General features: G+C 41.9%; 1 protein-coding gene across 1 annotated transcript in view; it reads right to left on the bottom strand.

Moving 5' to 3' along the window:
* LOC307261142 (protein turtle homolog B-like) overlaps window positions 1-22,620 on the bottom strand; it is a gene marked incomplete at both ends in the record, with an annotated part of 124,096 nt that overhangs the window by 93,590 nt on the left and 7,886 nt on the right. Inside the window, one exon of the mRNA XM_080041605.1 lies at window positions 3,451-3,642. Within this exon, the coding sequence (XP_079897731.1) occupies window positions 3,451-3,642 (192 nt within the window). The remainder of the gene's footprint in view (window positions 1-3,450; window positions 3,643-22,620) is intronic.

Consider the following 22,620-nt stretch of genomic DNA (forward strand, 5'->3'; position numbering starts at 1 on the left):
TATAGTGTTAAAAAATCAATTTAAAAGCCTTCTACTGATGGGTATGCTACAGTAGAGGATGTAGAATTATTTAAGTCCAAATCCCTGTTCAATTCACACTTGGAATATCCAGTATATAACTCCCCTAGACTGAACTGTGTCCACAGAATGGTCAAAGTGAACAGAACAATATCCCTTAGGCAGCGAAGGCAGCAGTCAGCAGGCCGTTTGTTCATTGAAGTAATTATGACACAAGTCCAGCTGTTCCTCCAATCATATTCTATTCAGTCATTCTAGCCTCACTCCTTGTCTCAGTATCAACACATGGCAGTCTGTCACAGAGCTGCACTCCTCATGACTGGCGTTAACTGTGATAGCATAAGAGGACTAGAGCCTTGGGTCCACATTTTTAAATTCACATGAGGATGGCTTAAGGTGCAGTGGGTTGCCTGGTTATTGCTAAGGTGTTTTATTCCAATGTGATGCATTTTGTGAGCTTGTGTGGCTAGCACAGATATACGTACTTTACATTAAATGGTCCGTCAAAAGTACAGTAAATGAACCCCATCAAACTATCTAATGTATATTTGACTTTTTTTTTGTTTAACAGGAAGAGCTAGCTTAAAATCTGTGTATTTATTCCATATCCTTGCAAAGCATATTCTTTTAAACTATTTTGGACTAGCTCAGAGATCTTCTATGATGATCTTTGACATTCAACAATGTAATCTTGGAACACTTCAGTAATTATTTTTTATCTTTCTTCTCTAGCCTCTCCATTTACAGTTTCCTCCTCAATTTATATTGCTTACTTCCTGCCAGGCTTTCAATGAATGTCCATCTCTTTATCATAGAAGTAGAATATATTGAAATATATGTTTTGGTCTGCCTCTGCTTCTCTCATGGATGTTTTTTCTCCCCCTTCCTCCTTGTTAAAAAAAGCCTTAAGAGAAGGGTTTGTTTGAGATGTCTATGAAACAGTGACCCTGTGGTTGGCCTGGACTCATTAACCCTCCACATCCTCCACATCTAAAGAGGGAACAAAGAAAGCCTCTATGTGGCTCCACAGCTTTGACCGTGACCTTTGTGACTTCATACCATGACGCAATATTGTAACTAGTGACGCTGAAGAAAAGAGAGAGGTTGGTGTTAGCCTGAGTCTGTATGCAGAACTTGAACTGCTGCACTATGAAAATGATATAAGAGATGAATTGCTGAATGCTAGAGCTAGCTATGCGTCCCTTCGTACTGGGGAAAGCAAAATGTAAAAAGTTATTACAGTGAAAGGGGTTTAAAAACAGCATAGACAACAAGCAGAGGGTTGAGGTCTTCCAATACGTTTCCAAAAGACATTTCCATTTTGAATGTGGTTTGTTTGTTAAGCTCTGGCTCTAGCAAATCAATAGTTAAAGTTTCATGTCTGAATATCTCCTCCCAATCCGCTAGCTGCCTGTACTGTGTGTGCACTGCTAAGATTCCAGAGTTAATACACAGCCTAGGCTCTGTAAACAGGTTTGTTGCTAGCTACGTTGGGCCGCCTTTGTTAACATACCAGTTTACAGAGCCTAGGCTGTGTATTCACACCAAATTTCTTATCAGTGCACAGACAGTACGGACAGGTGGTGGATTGTGCGGAAATAAGCGTTTTCCAGAATTGCTGACTCCACCTTTAACTGGTAATATTAATCGGTTGCTACTGACCCTATCCCTATATTAGCCTAACTCATCAAGTATGCATATTTACTGAGGGTAAGAGGACACCTATAGTTGTTCATTAAAACTATCAAATAAGGCTAGCCCACAAACAAGGACCAACTAAATGATTACATAAACATGTTCTCAGTTAGGAAGCTTGTTTCTAAGCCTACTACAGTATAAATGGTCAGCAGTTTTAGTTTCTAGTGGCCATTGAAATTAGAAATGGATAGCTGCATGGGGTCCTGAGGCTGTATTGCTGCGACTGCCATGAATAATTATGTATGTTTCATGCTCAGAATGAAAATGCAGTTTAAGTATTTAAATTATCCAAAACATTTGTGCATCGCTACTGGCACAGACCGCTCTGTCAGTGGGGAAACTCGCCTGTAAATTATAATTAAATGAATCAACGCATGATACAAGCTCTTTGAATCAAACACATACCAGAAGGAGGGATTATTTCTCAATTGTGATGAGAAGCAGGCAAGAGAAAAATCCCCTTCACCTCCCAAGCAAACTTCACCTTGAGCAAAACACATCCATAATCGGAGTTTGAAAGAGATGCTGCGCCCAAAGGAAACAACTTCTCGTTAAAGCCGTTTACATTAGTTAGCAAATACATTTATTGTAGTCTACACTGGTAAAGCACACCACTGATCAAAGAAAACACAAAGAGGGCGATGATTCAATGTTTTTGTTTGAACCCTTTAGCAAAAGATAGTGGAAGGAGACCAGCTGCAAGAGTGAGACAAATGATGAATATGTTTGAATGGAAAATGACTCAGCTTGATTCTCAGTTTAGCACATTTTCACTGGTTTCACTATAAGACAAATATCATGAATTAGCATGTCATCCAGCTAAACACTAATAAGGAAGTGTTTTAAGTATGGTCCCTCCCCATTCTCCAATGTGCTGAGCTGTGAATGGCTGTGGGGAGTGTTTGGTTCATGGCATCTAGGGCTCTTGTCCAGTGTCATACCTTGATACTCAAAATTACATTTAGTGTACTCCTCCCTCATTGCAAAGTCCAGAATGAATATGTATGCAGATATTTGCGGTGTATTCTCAGTGTCTGTGCACTGAAAGCTTGAAGTTTCTACATTGAGTTATATAAATAGATCCTGCTGGTACATCCAGGTGTTACTTCATTCAGCAGGTGAAACAGATTTTGTGTCTGAAGCTTTGTAAATACATAGTTCCAATCATCATAAGCAACAACAAAAAATGTCTCACAAAGGGGGGCTTACGGGTAACCAAATACCATCGCAAACATTTGTTATTGCTGACTTACTTATACTGGCGAAGTTTACTGCAGTGATGTAGACGTGTACTCCATGGTATGTAAGCACACTGTGACATGACTGTTGCGTGTAGGTATAGGTGCAACGGAGCATCTTAACACATCTAACCTTCATTATCTTTATTATTGTTTATTTTGGTTTCATTAGTTTGTATCAATTTTATGTTGGCCTATATTTATTGACTCTGTTTGTTTTCTGTTCTCTATAATGTTATGCCATTTCTCCCTGTGCTGTATTCATTTGTTATCTTTGTCATTCTGCAAATTTTTGTGCAAACAATGACATTTTTTTAATAAAAACGATAAAAAAATAACCACAGCCATCCCATCAGTGATGCTGAGAGGGCAGTGAAACAGTCTTTCTAGACCGATATCAAGACACTGTTTAGACCCTGAATGTGACTGCTTCAATAACAATACATTGAACTTCAAACGCTTTTTCATAAAGTCAAAGATGCTTGAGCCATCTTACCGGCGTATTCCGGGTCCACATGAGGAGGGTAGAAGCGAAAGTTGATGAAGAAGGGGATGGGCATTCCATACTTGAACCACTCCACCACGTAGGGCTGGCCGTTCAGGGGGTGGGACACGTCGCATCCCAGGATGACGTTCTCTCCTGCGCGGGCCGTCACAAACTGGGGCTCCTCTCGCACTCCGTGGGCACCTGGGGGGGGGGGGGGGGGGGTGGGTGAAAGAGAGTACACGGGTTAACCAGGACGGAAATCAACTGTAGTCTTAGTTTAGGCATACACACTTAAGCTACAGGTGTAGAGTAAAAAGAAAACATGCTTTAATATTTCAGTTCAGTATTTCATATTTTTAAACGTCTTGTTGTTTTTTTTAGAATGTCACACACTCAAGACTAGAATGTTCATCTCTAGACATTTAGCGCTCATATTAGTGCCGGTGGATTATCCCTGTAATCCACAAACAAACAGTATGAATGAATTCATATATATATATATATAAGCAGATCTGTGATCTATTTTCATGCAGACTAAATAGTGTTAATAGATGATGAAAGACTAAACATGATATTTCATAAGGTTTAAGAAACACAAACACACACACACACACACACACTCCCCTATCATGGCAGTCATTCAGTCAATTTGAGGTAAACAAAGTAGGTGTCTGGTAAATTGATTCGACTTTAAGATATGCCACTGTGCAAATTACATTCAGATTAGAAACAAACAGAAAAGGGTTCCTTAGAAATCTAGAGAGCTTCACCCAGTGTTTGTGCATGATAACACAAACATGTGCTAGGCTAAGTTCCATCACTCAGGACAGCTAAGACTGCCAGAAACACATCCAACACATCCCCAGGCCAGTGGGTTGGGGGAAGGTTAACCACACATGTGTGTGATACATCTCAACAGGATCTTCTTCCACCTGATGTGTGACAAGATGTGGGCAGTAACGTGACAGTACTGCACCTGATGTTTAATGAAACTTGGTCCTTTAACCTTTTACAAGAATTTGTGCGATTCCAGTGAAACTGTGTCTCTGTAGGATAGCTACTGGACACATTGACCCAAGGCTAATTACTATGTAACTTGGCTTTATGAGCGGAAACCCTGAGTGGCAGCATTTCACCAGTCGATAATCAGATGTACTCTGTGCCTGTCCCTCTGCGGCCTGTAAGGAGGCAAGGCAGGCAGGCAGCCTACTGCCTGCATTTGTCTCTCATTAGTGAAAGCAAACAGTGTAAGCATTGTGTGCACATAAAACAAATCCTTCATCTATTACATCTGCAAATAACTAAGGCCAGGAGGAATCCCTATAGTCTTGGTGTTATATTCTGTAGGAAAGTACAGCACAAATGTGTGTCAGTAAAATGGCGACTGAGTAGATACCACACTAGTGACTGCAATAGCTGTGACTGGTCAAGTTGTGCTGTTAGTGCCAGCAGAGATCGACAACGATGACAACATGAACAGAGTTTTTTTTTAAATGCTCCTTTATCTTCTCCTTTATGTTTTTGTCAACCTTTATTTATACAGGTAAATCCCATTGAGACCGGAGACTCTTTTGCAAGGGAGACCTGTTCCCATTAACACATTACCATTCACCCACACATTCATACACCAATAGCAGGCTAACTTTCGACATCCACGCGAGGCAAGGTGGGTAAAGTGTCTTGCGCAAGGACACAACAACCATGACACAAGTGGCAGGGCGGGGATCGAACCGCCAACCCTTCGATCATCGGACGACCCTCTCTACCACCTGAGTCGACCTGTGCACTGTAGTAGGCTTCCTGCTCACTGGGGTCGCCACTCTATCAAAGTAATAACCGTTATAACGGACCATAAAATGACAGCATGGAATACGTCCGTATCCAGTGATGAAATAAAGCCATTTTTTTCACAATTGCTTGTATCACATACGAATGTGAATGAAAGAATGCAAACACAGTTACAGTGGTATACACAATGGGATCAGGATAAGACCCAATCATGTACAACCTCAAGCTCTAAATGGACCTGCTCCCTAACCAATCGAATGGCTCAATCGGCTTGATTCATTTGCATTGCAACAAGAGTCAAAGACTCACGGATTCCATCAGCATTAAACATAAGATACAGGCAATAAGAGAGAAAGAGAGAAGACATGTGCGGTTGCTGTTGTGTAACAGTCATAAAAGAACAGACATTATTTGAAGATGTCCACAATAAAATCAAATGAAGAATTCTGCCATGCACATATAGATGACCTAACATTTATATTATGTACATTTTTCTAACTTTTTGGTTGGACTTCAGAGTACTACTCCATGCTTTATTAGTAGGCCTACAGGTGCTTTAAGAAAGACAGTGTAATACTTCGAGCCGTATTCATGAGTTACCATCTGTGCAATAGCGGGCAGCAGGTGTCTGTCTGCAGCTCTCTGACACACTGCAGTCTCACGGTGACAGAGAGAGAGACATTGGACGATGTTCAGTAACTGAATTGCCGACATAGAGCCGATAGTCAGGGCGAGCCCACGGACAGCACAAAGCCTGTTTGTAAAAGGTTAGAGACTGTGATGGATAACTAAATAACCTGAAATGAAAGACAAAACCAGAGCTTATTTTGGGAAAGACTTCATTTTTTTAACCAACCTTTTTATTTATTTATATTTAGACATACCGCATAAGAATGTAGGTCTTACATCTACTTCACCACTACTCAGTAATATTAACAACATTCACACTACCTAAACCCAATTGCGGTCCAGCCATACATTAAGTATTGGGCCACATCCACTAAGAATGGATTGCAGGCGCTAATAGCTCCATTAAGTCGCGGCAAAATAGTGTACTTTAGCACCGTATCCAATTAGGAATTTGCACCAAGTATATACTGGCGCTAACACGCCCACAAGGTTTGCCAGCTGGGTGCAGTTTGCCTTCGTTGACCACTGTCAAGGGGGAAACACCTGTACAGTTGACCACTAAAGGGCCCATTTGTGGTGTGTGGCACAGGGAGTCACGAAAAGAGAAGAAGAGAAGAAGAGAAAAAGACGAAGACGCTGCTTTGCTTATTATTACTATAAGTATTTTATCCATGTGGAGCTGCAGGAGAGGGGGTCGCGGGTTCACAACATTAACTTGATGCGCTGTGGTATTGATTGCACTATGAAGAATATTTTGTCGCGGGCAAGGTGAAGAGCACCGTGCACTTTTAAAGCTTTTAAAGCAAAAGCTGCGCAATCCTTTAGTGGATGTGGCCATAAGTATTCACTTGGGTGAAAAACCTGACAATGCAGTCACATATGACCTAGAAGTGCTTGGGACAGTAACAATGGAAAGAAGATAAGGACAAGAATGACTGAAAGCAGAATGGGACAGTGAGGCAGGAATGCTTTTGGCTGTCTTTGTCTACATTTCCTTGGGCAGAGGTGTTGTGTGTAACAGCGCGACAAAGGTCAGGAAAAACAGCTTGCTAAAGGCACTAACAATCAAGGATGACATTGCGATGAGCTTTTATACCAACACCATGTTTCTCTATTTTGCAATTGCCAGTATGGGCTTGTCGTGGAACATACCATACAAATTGCATTGGTGTAATAGTCAAGTATCCATTCGGGGCCAGCCATAAATTCCTTGCAGTGTTAACAGAAAATGATCCATCTTGACTTGACAGCTAGAGCTTTCACATGCATACTAAGGCTGCATGGCAAGCTAAAACAGCCACCTTGAACTGAAGTCAATGCCAAACATCAACTAATTGTCTAGGTTAGCACTAAACACAAGATGTCTATCTTATAATCAGGCTCTAGTGAATGTCACTTTAATGGAATGATTCAAAGTGGAGTGGTTATCAACATATACCAGGATGTCTGTGTTTCCCTAAACCCAGCACACATTCACCATTTCAACATAACATATCAATCACCTTGAAGAAAAAAAACCCCTCACATCTCAGAACACATGTTACCATCATAGGCCTATAATTTCAACATAGCAGTATATAGGAGAATATAGCACCCCTATATACAGCATATACAGTACAGAGAGCATTACATCACTGATAGGCTGTGTGGATCAAAAGAAGCCTGTGGATACGTGATTTGATGTGCATGTGCGCTTTCATGCTCGCTGGTAGAACCCGATAATATCTGAGAGCAGAGTGTGCTTTTCCCAGTGGTGAGCCCCCCCCCCCCCCCCCCCCCTGCAACACACACACACTCACACACATATACGCATGCAAACTACCTCAAGCTGCGCTCCTTGATTGGCTGCTGGTGACATCATGGCAGATAGCACAAAAACAGGCCCATTGGAAGGTATGACTTCACTGTTTGTAACTGATGAGACGGAGAGGGAGAGAGTGAGAGAGGAGAGAGAGAGAGAGAGAGAGAGAGAGAGAGAGAGAGAGAGAGAGAGAGAGAGAGAGAGAGAGAGAGAGAGAGAGAGCTGATTGGCTCATCCTTTCGCTCAACCCACGGGGGTTTAGCTCATTTACAATCAAAGACCCAGGGGAGGGCACCGTAGCAAGGTGAATCCTCCGAGGTGCACTCACACTCAGCACCAACATCGTAAGCATGGTGGAGGGAGACAGGGGAGAGTTTTTACGTTTGCCAGGTATATCTGTCATTGACCGTGTTTACATGCACAGCCATTCTCCCATATCAACCTGGTTAAGACGATATGCCGACTAAGACGTCGCCATGAAAAGAATAAGGTCATATTAGGAGTAAGCAATATTCAGTGAGATACAACAAATTTACAATAGAAGACGCATTAACACACTCTAGCAGACTATTTCAGCTAAGCATCAGTATCTCATTGAATATTCTCCGCCCGCCCACACACACACACACACACACACACACACACACACACACACACACACACGCACACACACACATCCCTGTCTCAGCTGGTGCCATGGTTCAATCCTGGCAGAGTCTAGTGGGGACAACTGGTCCACTCTCCAAAGTGCCAACAAAAATGAAAAATAAATGAGATTTTTACACAATATGAAATCAATTATTGATGAATATAGCAAGGTCATTAGAATGTCATACAGCCTATTATTCTTTGCACCTGCACCTAAGCATTCCTGTATCCTGTTCCAATGTTGAAACGACAGCCCTGTGTCATTACTGGTGGAGTTAATAATGTTGCCAGTAGTCCGCTAAGCAAATAGGATGTAGGCCATTGTGTAATAGGTATATATAAAAATACTTCTTCTCTCACGACACATATGTTTTACCTGTTACTGGTCAACACAACACAGGACTGAAGATGCAACAACTAGTCAACTGATAATCAACTACTACATTAGTTTCTAACTAATCATTAATAAGTTAGTAATGTATTGCATTGGTGATCATGGAAGTAGCTGGATGATGGGGGTGAGCCATAACATGAGGTATAACAAAACATGATGTTGGCGGCCGCATCGCATCAAAGAATGTATAAAGTTTGGGAATTTCACCCTCAACCATAGACTGTGTATCAACCCCAACAACAGGCGGACCTTGCTTGACATGGGAGCACAACAGCAATGCATCTTTATTGTTAACCATTTAGCTAGCCAACAAGCTATCTGGCGAGTCAGACTCCAGCATGCCTCCTCTTTAAATGCTCATGCATTTCTGATGTTCCTCCCATGCCAAGCACGGTCCGCCTTACAAACCTTGAATATAGAAGTCTAAAAATGTGGACACAAATCACAGGTGATTTAGAGCACAAAAGAGTTGAATAGCTCCCTCACACTGACTGCTGATGTGTGGCAGGTTGGCAAAAGAAGGCTTGTATAACCTTTGCATTTATTTTCAGCACTTTGCCTGTCCTTGGTTTTAATGGACAAAAACTTGATAATGGAATTTTTATATTTATCTTTTGTATGAGTTGTAGCCTAAGTAGGTATATTTGAATGAAGTATTCATCTTTGTTGTCTTTATTGTAAGTGAACACATAACACAAGCCTCAAGTTATATTTAAAATTTGACAGCTAAATAGGAGCCATTGAGTAGTTCATAGTCCCATTAGTCGAGTTGCAGCCCTACACAGGAGAGCATACAGTATATTTTACATCAGGATCACAGAGGAGGTACTGTATGTACTGTGAGTGGAATCTTACTTCTTTCTTTGCTGTCACCCTGCCTCTAAACTCCATCGCCATCTGCTCCCAGAGCCTGGAGGCTTAAATCTTGGTACTCTTAAGTTATGCAGTGTCTACAGATGCATCCATGCACAGCGTGAGTTCCAAAAAAAGGTCAAAAAGCGGTCAAACGACGCCGTTTAAGCTGAAACAAAGACCTATTTGCTGATGTGCTTGCATGTGTCACCAGAGGACCATACCGTACACTCATTCTTGTTTCGCCAGATTCAATAGAAAGATTTTAAAAGAAGATCCGGCAAGTATGCAGAATCAGCTAGAATAGAGCCAACACTCTTAATATTAAAACGTTATATCCTTCCCTTAGATAAAGTGGTACTTAAACAGGCCGCTAATGAGATGACTGAGCACCACAAAAAGAAAGTCTGCAGTAGTTTCCAAAAAGCATTTGCAGAGACCATTAGGAGCTTCTATTCCCCCGTGTGAGATCAAAGACTACAGTTTTAGATAAATAAAGCAAAAATGTGCAAATCTATGTGAACTGCAGTTTATTCACTGTGCAAATAGCTCCTGTAGGAAGATAGGGATCCACTTGGGAGGAGCGGTGAGTGAGAATGAATTGTATTTGAAGCAGTCGCTCAGTTTAAAGAAGAAAAAAAATCCAAACCTTTTGCATTGAAGCTTGGGGAAACGGCATTGCTCATTTGAGTTTGTCAGTTTGTGCTCCAACCATCAGATATATCAGGGTGGCTTAAAACACTAATGCTAGAGCATAGTGCAGGAGACTTGACCTAATTCTGGTCTCCTTCTCCCCGAGCATCTCTCATCACTTTGGATTCAAAGGATATATCTGTAAGAGTGCAGAGGCATCTGATCCCTCATGCATCACATTTGGCAGAGAAAAGCTGGAAGAGGTGTTGGTGGAAGGCCTTGAAATTGTAACAGGGAACACATTTTCAACAGGGCCGACTTTCAAAGGCCTTTTAATCCTTAACGCAATTTCAATGTGTTGTCCATGCAAACAGCCAGAGCCAGGCGGTCAAGGTGACTGCGTCTGCTTTTCTGTCAGACAACAAGGTGTGAACACAGGCTTTCAGCTCAGCCAATTCTATCATGGTGCTGCTCTGGACCAAAAGTACTTGGTCCCCTCAGTCCTGTCCAAATGTACTGATCAAAATTTTCTTAAACTGAACTTATTATCTGTATCCTGAAAAATGTCCTGAACGAAATTCAGATTTCAGTGTTCTCTAGCACAGGGCGGAACGTTCCACAGATAATGTAAGTAGCCAGAGCAATAACATTGCATCGCTCAACAGCAACCCAAACACTTGTACCTGAATAGCAGCTGCCATAAAGTGTGCTGATGATTCACCTTAACCTGTGCTAGCACTCCTGTCTCACATACATTGCCGCTGACAGCTCCTTTAATGGCGTCTCATTGGCACTTTGCCCCCTAGCTGGTCTTTTGCGCCTGATTTCTTTCCCCACCTAGAAATGTCCTAGAAATAGAAATTGCTTGCCCTGTGATGTTCTTTGAGGCGACAGGACATTCAGACAGAGCAGACAGCTCAGACAACAATAGGTGAAAACAGGTGGAACTGAAAGGGCCTCAAAGCCAGGTTGGTGCGGTGAATTGCTACAGTTGTGTGTGGCTGTCGGAGTTTCTCTTAATCAACATTTACACCTCTATGTATCTTCCGGTTGGTCACTGGAAGACACTGCTATGACGTAATTGGCTGCCGTAGTCTGACATAGGGCCGCCTTTCTCCAGAAGTTGACCAGGTTTCTACTTTTTTCGTCGCAAGCAGCTGCATCTTTATTCAGGCAGCCCCACCGCAACGAAAATGGACGGCGTTCATTCAAATGAATGAAAAAACCTGCCATTCATAAATGTTTTTTTATCAGATGATGATGCCCATAGACAATCTGCCAGTTAGCTAGAATATTCTGCAGTGTTACATCTGCATTAACATTCAATGAGGTGTCTTACAAAGATTGCTCCATAATGAAATATACAGTTTATAGCATAACACATCAAAATAGCACAAGTGATAGTAATTTATTATTTTTCTGATAGCACTGACAGCATACATAACCCAGATGAGCTCTGTTATTCTGCCAGGATTAATTAAAATAATTTGTACAATCCAAATATAAGAAGATAAGAAACTTTTATTCTAATGAAAATCTCTCTGAAAATAAACTGCTACAGTAGTAAGAGTAGTACTTACGCTTCTTTATTTTTGGAAATGTGTTGTTTCCCCTTTTGAACCTGTTGCAGGATTCTACCTAAGAGCCTTAGATTTGGTCTGTGATGAGGGCAAAGAAGCGTTTTTGAGCCTCTTACCTCCTGTTGACTGGCTGGTATTAAGGCCAGATGGCTGAGGGGGGATCAGTACACACTCGAGTACAGGAATGCTCACCAAGAGCAGAGAAAACCAATATGTGACTCTGTACACTGAGTATCTGACCAACCAGCCTTCCATCACTATGACTGTCGGTGATATTGAAAAATCCACAGCAATAAGAAACCAATGACAATACTACAGCTGCCTAACTCAACTTTGGTTAAAGGTGCTCCGAGGAACTTTCAGTTTGTGTTCATTCTTGCTCCCCCTTTGGACAAAAGTGGTAGTGTTTTTACTATGCCAGCTGTAGTTCCTAGTTGTGCGTACCCATGACAAAGGCATTAAGAAAAACTAAATAAAAATACCATTCTTTGTACTGATGGTCTTGTGTGCTGTTACATGTAAAGTATGATCATGAGAGGAAAAATTAGACGGTTTCAGAAATATTTAAAAGTTCCTTGTAGCACCTTTAACTGACATAGCTGTTCAGAGGTGTTGCATGGTGTTGGCTAAGAAAAGGCCTTATTAACCTGGAGCTGGTGAAAAAAACACAGTTGTTTCTGTGCTTAGCTTTCACTATCTTTCTAGCTGCTGTTTAGATAAAGGTTTGGTGTGACTGGTGCATTCACACCTGCCACGCAATTGAATAAAACTCGAGCACATCTACACCCTCGGTAATTCATTGGGGAACGCCCCAATCAAACTCATAGAGCTAGTATGTGTTGGACCTCTTCCAAGCCGAGTCTGGAACATTATGAGAGGGATACCTAATGGGACTAAACGCTGCACATTATGGACTATGTAGAGATGGGTTCTTGTCAGGATTGGCGTACGCAGACATTTAGCATCTGATTAGCTGTCAACAAACTGGGATCTAGGGATGCACGTAGCAACTAATGCTGGGCTTACACTAGAGGACTTTAAAAAGACTTTGAAAAGACTGAAGACTGAAACCCTCTTACATCTAATGACATTCAACTCACACCTGAAGACAACTAGTCATTAGTTTTTAGTCACAAAGTGAGATTTTGAAAAGACAGGGGGTCCCATGTTGCAAGACTACAACTAGATTCCTTTTTAGATTAATATTATTTCCGCAAATAACTTTAACTCTTAACCCTGTATTTGACGGTAAAGTGTTAAGGTTGCGCGGCTGTCAGCCTGGTTCTCCAGCCGAGGCTGCTAGGAAAGTGTCCGAAATAAGTGCCTTACAGGCGGACACAGGTCGCGACTAATGCTGCTCCTCCTGTGTCGTGCTTGGTGCATGCGAGAGTGTGACAGTGTTTACGTCATTTCGCTTGAGCCAACCCCTTAAGACTAACGATAATATCAAACCTGTATGATAATGTCGGAACGTCAAGACGGGAAGAAGACTGGCTGAAATCGGGTCGGATGACCACTTTACACCAAACGACTGAGATTACGGGTGCGAGCCACAACTCTAGCACGACTCCTGTGATTTCAGTCCGACATTGGAAGATTGTCTGGCACTGTCAAATCGCGTGAAAAGTCGTGTAGTGTAAGCCCAGCATAATACCCCCAAAATTTAAAGGGAAGCTTTAATTAATACTATATTCGACTACTCTCTGAGCAAGCACAGTAAATAACAAATGTGGCTGCATTCAATAGAAACTCATGACATGACAAATATGCCCATTCTTACACATCTAATGTTCAAGTACACGTTCTACTTCTCCTTTTTCTACTGGGAAATGAATTACTTATGAACTAGTATTCTGGTGCCCACTATAGTGAGGCAGCGGACGTTTAAACGTTTAGCCGACTGCTCATGTGCATCCCTACTTGGAACAGGTCATGACAACATTCCATCCCTTTACAGAATTCCTTGTGCATCATTGTGTGGTGGCAGCAGCACAGTATTTCTTTAGAACAGAGGTTTAAGTACACACTGATAAAGAGCTAAATTAACCAGTGACATCAGAAAACCTGTACAGAAAAGCACTGTTTTTCTTGTAACCTCCTGAGCCACTTACAACCTGTTCTTCCATAGGTGGCAGTGACCACTGTCTATATCTTTTCTCAGCCATTGTTCCACGTTCTTCAAGCATGCATGAGAACTGATTATGAAAGAGAAGCACAGCTCAAGACAAAAAGCTGATAATGATTGGCTGACTTGTTTTGAGTTCAAGTGTGATGGGCCGCCATTGTTTGACTGGCATGGATGGATCAGCAGTCACTAAAGCAATTGTAATTTTTTTGTTGAGTCAATGGAAACGTGTACAAAAAACACAGGTTGACTATATTTTCATTGGAAAATAAGCAAGTAAGTAAAGTGTTCAACTGTATGATCCTTATGCCCCTGTCTCACTGGCTAGTAGTGTGGACCTTTGAACGCATTTCTGACTTTGTTCCTTTGTGATTTATGAGTTTAAGATATATTACCTTCAGTTACCTGTTCACTGTCGCACATCACCCTAAAGATGTGTACATGTGTGTGCTGTACACTCATCAAGGACTCTGTTTGCTCCATGCTCTAACACTTACTGGGGCCAATTTGTTATATATATTGTCACAAGCATTGCCTTAAACTGAGAATCCCTCTCAATAAGAGCACCATTGATGAAGAAAACCTTTGGTATGTTATGTATACATCCAATGGGGTTTTCCTGAGCTCTTCTCGTTCACAGAGCAGGGGTCTGTTTCATGGAGCGAGATGAGTGTGTCATACAGCCAACTTTGAGGTTGAACTCAGCTTTTTCTGGTTCACCTTTAACAGGGATGGATACACACGGTAACCTTTTGCCGCATGGCTAACCTGCTCTGTGGGGGCAGGTTCAGTTCACAGGACCAGATCACAGCGCGTCAACAGCCAATCAAATCACTGGAAAATGTATTGATTATTTATATAGACATGGACAAAATGTAAGAGTAATAGAAAAGGATATTCTATTGATCAGAAGAATCACACAGGGATACAGAATAAATTTTTGTAGTTAGTATTCCATCACTGCAGCTCGATTAAGATTAGGAGAGTTTTGTACTGAATTAATACTCAAGAAGATGATAATAAAAAATCAAATCCATGCTCAGACAGACCTAATTAGGCATTTCTTTCCTTTCTCTCTTGTTCAGGCCTGCTTTGTATGGAATAACTGTAGTCTCCTACTTTGCTGTTGGCAGCTGAAACAGCATCACCACTCATGCTGATGGACCGTTAATCAGGAGACAAAATGTCACTCGTGTTGAAAATGCCAACCATTAAAAATGTCAATGAAGTAATTACTGCACTTGTTTATAACCTTATGTATTCCTATCTTGCATATTGCTAGTATAGTCCCACTTGCAATATTCAGATATTATTTCTACTGTTTGTAAAGGTTATTGTTGAAAGTATCGGTTTAATATTAAAACTCTATTATAACTCCACTCATGGTTCAGACAGTATTGATACTCAAACGCTGCCTCTTTCAAATGAACAAACTCATACAAACCAGTTAATAGCCAGGCTCATGATACCAGACATATTCAGGACCACTAATGTAAGACTCACAGAACCCTTAGTCCAGGCTAAGTAGAACTTGCTCTGTGATACAGGGCCCCCGATTTGAAAGTGTTCCCAAAATTGTAGTCAAACTATTTTAAATGGGTGAAACCATAACTGAATCTTGGCCAAACCTGCCTGGTACAGTAACAGCCCATCCACAATTAAATCTGTATATTAAATGACCTTGTCTTACAGCAGTACAAATTTTTTCTGAAACCAACACTTCTCATCCCTTTGTAGAGATGATTGTGCCAAGTGCTTTATGCTATCTGAAAATGTAATCCAAACATGACAGGTTTAAGGACACATCTTTGACCCGAGTACAAACCTTTATTTTCTAAATTAAAACTTCTATAAACTAGTGCAATCAAAAAGAATGCAGTGACCAGGAGCTTTCTGAAAATATTTTTGGTATTTTTTTTGCTATATTACAAAAGGTCACTCTCCACTCTCCTGTAATCTCACAGCATGTCAGCAGCAACAGGCCTATAAAACACATGAGTTCTTGTCAATGATCAGTCAGGTCACAAAACACCGTGTAGGAGCAACACGGACATGTGTATGTCTAAGTGCTGTTTTTGAAGGTTATAACCTAACTTGATGGATTTTACTTTGGGGCCCAGCTGGTGCAGTCTCTCTCTTCAGCAGAGAACACTGGCTGTTCTATTTGGCTGCTTCTGAAGATTACTGTAAGACCTGATGTAAGCTCCGATCAAAATCCTTTACCAAGTTGATAATTTTGGTTCAGACTATTGAAAAAAATGTTGGGATAATGGCCGTTAAATATGATTGTATAGGAGAAATATACAGACCAAAACAGACAAGGTTGAGTAAAATAAACACCTAAATTCCCATTTTGGAACTTTTATTCATGCTAGTATGAAAGAAGACTTTTTATGGAAGGAAAATAGTTAAAATCAATGTTTTTTGGCAGTGTCTTGCATGAATATGCCGCTTCTACTATGTCTTCTAATGTTGGCTAATTACTAAGTGTTGGGCAACAGGTGCAGGCCAGACCTGAAGCAGCCCTGAAGGTCTATGTGGAACCAGAAGCATTCTGTGAGAGCAGCACCAGCAGGCCATTTTACAGGCAAACGCAAACAGACACACACAAACACACACACACACACACACACACACACACACACACACACACACACACACACACACACACACACAATCAAGGTTTATCTACTGTGATTTCTCCCAATAATATAATTGTGATAATGACACAGAAATCTTGTGGAGCGATTTCCCGCTCAACAGTCTAGATAACAAGATAGCAACATGTCACTATCAGCAGGATAGTAATATACAGAGCAGTCTTTATTCATTTGCTTTAAAATAAAAATGCAAATCAAATAAATGACAATATTTCAGGCACTGCTCATATACGGCTGTTTAGAATGTATCATTTTGGCAGCAGCCGCCTTCAAAGGAGACTTTAAAACAATCCAGGACATTCAGCCGGTGTGGTGAGGAGGAAGAGACATCTGGCAGGAACCAGAGGGAACACTTTGCTTTGAAATAAATCTCTTTAGTTATATGAGCTATCACCCCGATTAGTCACCATCTGTCTGTGTCTTCAGACCAGAGACTTGTGTTTGCCAACCACAATCGATAAACAAACCTCCCATCCAGGCTGAGGTGCCACCCGCCATCTTCAAGCCTCTATCTGAACCAGGGCTTACACATGATGGCTGCAGCCTTGCTCACATGTGTACCGCTGCCTTATAGGGCTGTAATGTGTGGCTGTCATGGCTTATGACAAGGTCATGGTGTCAGGTCCCACTGCACAGGAGCCTCCCAGTATAAAATGGCAACAAGCTAAATAATTGATTAACTCCTCTAACTTAATTTGTATCTACTGTATACTTGTAGTTCTCACAAAGACATGAATGGATGTTAATGTTTCATTTGATATATTTATGAGATTTTATAGTGATGGCAGATACTGTATGTAGGAAACAGATATTGTGTTGCTTGCAAAATGCTGCCGTCCAATCTTTTTCAGTAAGCACATTTCACCTGGTGGTAGAGGAGACACAATGCCAGCTCTCTTAATATGTCTCTATTAAGACATGACAGCTATTCCCTGCTCACCTCATGTCCACAGTGCACTGTCTCTCTGCCATGCTCTCAACACTCTCGCTGCTTTCCATTCCCTGAATCTTACTATACAATCATATAGAACACACACTGGAGGGCGGGGGGGGGATGGGGGGAGGGGGCTCTGTGGCATGGTGGTTAGAGCCTGTACCATAGAGGCTCAGTCCTATGGTACTATTAAAAGCATGGGGGAAAAAATATTTTTTTATTGATGTCTCCTATGTCTGCATTGTTTCTTAGCTGAACTAGAGTCACCTGACCTATAGAGGGAAAGATTAAGAACAGTTTTTGTCAGCAAAGCGCTAAGTAAGTTGTTACTTGACACCTTTAAACTGAGCCATGGAGGCTAGCCGGCTGATCGCTCTGCCTCACCCTTCAGTGGTGATGGAGAGTCATGGATAAAGCCACGGCCAAAGGGACAGAGGCAACTGCACATACCGCTGTGTGTCTGACAGTATACAGCTCTTCTAAAGGCCCTCAATAGGTCATTTCTGACTCAGCTTTTTACCAAGAGTGACCAAGATTTCTCTGGGTTGTAAGCATTAACGCGGGAGATGTTAGCTTGCGTCATACAGACGGTAGGAAAGAAGAAATGGAAACTGGTTAAAAGGTCACGTCCTAATGTTAAAAAAATTAGCATGTCAACGGCAATACCGGCAGCAGAAAAACAATCGTGTTCATCTTTATATATTGCCAGTCAATATATAGTGATTATCACGAAAGGCTTTCATACCTGTAACCAATAGCTTATATTTTGGGCGTTATAACTTCCATGCACTCCAACCCCGCTGCCACACATCATCATGTGTCATATAATGTGCCACTAAGGCCAGACACCAACAGTAACTATCAGTTTGTCTTTATTGCATACATTTACTGCTGCTCTCGAAGGGACACCTATATGCAGCCATGCCTATAGGATGTGCCTATTGGTTTGCAAGTATCAGGGTTAGTGTGTGTGAGGCTCGGATCTTGGGGGCTATGGTGAGGTATCTTATGGCCCTATCCAATGAATGTTTAATGGGTCTGGAGAAGTGGGCATGGAGGAGAGGAAGCTGACTGTGCTGCATCAGTGGGCCAGGCTGTAAAATGAGACAGCAGAGGAAGCCGGCCAGGGAGGGATGGAGGGATGGAGGGAGGGAGGGGAGGGAGGAAGGGAGGGAGGGAGGGGAGGGAGGGAGCACAGCGTTCAGAGAAAGTGTACCAAACATGACAGCAACCAAGATGTATGTAAGCAGGAAGCCATTACCAAATACCACACTGCTGCACTAAAAACCCTCCAAGTGAAAATGATATGGGATAGGAATAGCATACTACATTTAGGTAATGCTCTATTTAAAACCTGCTGTGAAATCCGGCTTATTTTAACAGAGAAATACTACTACAGAGAAAAACTGTCTCACAGTTTAAAGGTGGACTCAGTGATTCTGGAGAAATGCTTGTTGACAAATGAACATTTAGTCAAAATCAGTGAATATCTCCTCACAATCTGTTAACTGTCCATAAAAAAACCCAGTGAGAATACATAGCCATGGCTCTTTAAACGAGTATGTTTCTAGCTACGGTGGGCCCCCTTGTTTTACATACCAGTTTACAGAGCCTAGGCTGTAATAACCAGATTTTAATCAGTGCACACAAGTACGCACAGGGAGCGGATCCTGAGGAGATATTCACTGATGTTGACAAAAAGTGATTTTGACAACATGTGTTCTCCAGATTTGCCGACTCCACCTTAAGGCCAGGACACACCGGCCAGATAATCGCCGTCGTAGTGTCGGTAGGGGGTCGGGACACAAATCTGTTTGGTGTGTGCCGTGACGTCGGCCAACGTAGAGGTCGTCGGGCTTGTTTTGAGCGGCGGCCGACTGTCTTTCATTTGGAGCAATTTGATTGGTGGAGGGCTAGCGAATCAGTGAAGCCCGGAAGTGAGGCGGGTAGCACAAACAGCTAACAACAGCTAGCCATCGTTTTAATGTGTTTGTTCGTTTCGTTTTGAGAGTACTCACATGCATCAACCCTTGTTGACTGCTCGACACCATGCTCGACACTCTCAGCTAAAAATTGTGTTCTTATGGTCCATAAATATAAATACGTATTTCTATCTATGTTTATGCTCTAGAGAGCTGTCCCATCATTTCCGGCTTTCGTATTTTTTCGGGCCACAATACAGATTAGCGCCGCCTGCTGTTGTGGAGACATTACGTCCCGCGCAAGCGCAGAGCGTACGGAAAATAAGCAGTCGTCTCGGTGTGTTTTCTGGCCGCGACGGGAAGACTGGAGCTTCCTGAAACGGCGACTCCATTTTTTGGGTAGTCGGAACGAGTCGGACTGGTGTGTCCTGGCCTTTAAACTTAAACTTTTTTACACTAGCACCGACTGCAAGTGTCCAGTAAATTGAATAGACTTTATCCATCTACTCTAGCTGCTTCCTCCGCCTGACAGTGTCAGTGTACACTTGTCCGTGTCTGTAAAATTGGCAGTGGGTGAGCAGCAGTAGAGAAGCTGTGTGTACTGTGGGGGACTGGGATCTCTAAGCAGATCACGAATACACTGTCAACTCAAGGGAGGGATTTTATTTTGAGCATGCTTGGTTGTATTTGACTTTGGACGCAAACTGGAGGCAGGATGCATTACCACTCTCTATAAACAAAAGTCTGCGTTGCGTCTTGAGGTTTATTGCAATGTCATAATAGTAAAGTCACAAGGCCAAAAGGATGTGACAAGCCTGGTGAGAGAGCCCAGAGCTGCCAATAGCTGCAAGATCTCAGGAACACTGGAGGCAGATATAGGGGACTCAACTCTCCTCGCAAACTCTACATCATTCAAAGCTCTGTTTATGGAACAGTGAGATGAGGCCACACCAGGTGTCTCTCCACTCCAACGTGTTGACCTGGCCATGTCTACATCCTGGGGTAATGCAGGGAGTTAGGCCTAAAGACCAGCCACGCAGCTTCATTAACTTTTCTCATGCATCTGACCTGTGTCCTTCACAGTCCCTCCCTCACCTGTGTGCATCTGCCCATCCATATGTCCAACGGCAAGTCCACACAGCTGTGAACGGTGTGCTAATGAGGCCTATAATCTATGGGATATCACAGGAAAAAGACAATGTTGTAGCCTCACCAAAAAAGGCTATCTTCTTTCTCCCACCATTTCTTGAAAATAAATGATCATTGTTTTCTGATTGGTGGTTGGAAAATTCAGTTTGATTGGCAACTAGTAATTTTTCCCCAACTTCCCATAATAATACAAAAATATCTACGCATTTATCTGAGGCATTCACACATAAAGATGTCTGGAAAGGTTCCTATCAATCCACTGGACTGGTTAATGGATAGCTGAGCATGTTCTGCCCTACATCTGACCAGCTTCATCATGACTGCTGTCAGGGGCTGAAGCTCCACAATAAAGACGGAAGTGGAATGATTCAACTTTCATCCGACAAATATTATATTGGATTGTGTCCACAGAACGAGATGGACTGGAGGTGAGATTTTTAACAACCCCATACACGATTTGCAGACTATGGACCACAAAAACCATGTAGGGCTGCAGCTATGGATTATTTTAGCCCTAAATGTCTTTGTTTGAGTGGGTTGTAATGGGACATGTCTTTGAAAAACTGATATTCTTGTGATTGGATTTTGAGAAACGATCAAAACAGCAGGTAAGATCAACACTTCTGTCAGAACAAGTACAAAGTTGAGACAACTAATCTATGAAGCCTCATAGTAATCAACAGATCAACAACATCCAGACAGAAACTCTCTGGTTACATCAGCAAACAATCCAATTGAGTTAAAGATTCAAAACACGTTATTAAGTCCATAAACTCCCACAGACTGTCATGCCTTGTCAGCCACAGCTGTAATTTGTATGCAGTTCTAATGTTAGAATTCTACCATGTTAAGCTCAGAAGTTGTATATAGTAAACACAATGTCCTTGATGTGTTCATTGTGTCACTGTGAGAATGTTAGCATGTTGACATTAGCATTATACTCAAAGCTGCTGACTCAAAGAAAATTTAAATCCCACTTTGAGAGTGATATTGTTCGATGTGCCTACAGCTGAATAAACATACCTTGTATTAACTAATACAGTATGTGTACTAAAGATGAGTTATCCCTTTGCTTTGATGTGTGGTCCAGTGCTAATCAAAGGCATTCAAGTAAAAGAAAAAATTCAATATACACCAACGTAAACTCCACAGTGGTACTACAAGTTATCAATACAACTGGGTCATTTTTTGATGATGTGCCCATTCTGTGTGTACCCTGACCGCAGCAGAGGAGCTACGGTAATTACTAAGTGGACACCGTTGAGATGAGTCAGCTAAAAAGGTACAGGATATTCAGAACAAGTACCAGAGAGCAATAACTTCTAACAATAAGTGCTGTGCTGCAAGGGCCGCTCCAAATCCAATACTTTATTGTGATCAGTAAAGCATACACACACTTATCTCTAACTACCGCAATCTATTTTAATCACTCACAGATCTGAGGGGTTGCTGAGAGGAGTTATAAAACACAGCAGTTGTCTTTATGTCACCCAGGAGACGTGTAGAGAGATAGTGCCTCCAACTACACCGGCGGACCCAAACGTTCTTCCTCGGCTAGCTCCCTGCTCTTTTCAGGAGTGATATATAATTGAAGTTACGCAGAAAGGCAATACTAGATAAGCAACCCTGTCCTCCCCCGCGTAGAATTAAGTGACAACCCGGGGACACTGACTGATGGTGCAGACAAATCGAACACTATCCAGCTGCTGAATGGCAGCCTGAGGCATCAGCTGTTGTTGCGTTGAACAGGTTCTAGACTATAAAAACTATCTCAAGCTTATCCAAGCAAATAGAGGAGGGCACAATCATCAGCAGTACATACAGTTTATTAATAGCATTCAATTTGATCTATGATCCCAACACCTCTACAAGCATGTAGAATGAAAACAGCCCACTCACAAAACTTGAAACAACATGGCGGACAGCAGTAACAGATGAAGCTGTTAACAGTCTTCAACACAACAGCATTAAAGGTGGGGTATAGGAAGTCCAGAGAATGTTCGTTTATGTTTTTACTAACCACGGCAATATTTGACGCTCAGAACGAGTGGAGCAAGTGTTCT

Source organism: Ammodytes marinus (genome assembly GCF_949987685.1).
Source record: "Ammodytes marinus genome assembly, chromosome: 14".
In the NCBI taxonomy this organism is placed as follows: Eukaryota; Metazoa; Chordata; class Actinopteri; order Uranoscopiformes; family Ammodytidae; genus Ammodytes; species Ammodytes marinus.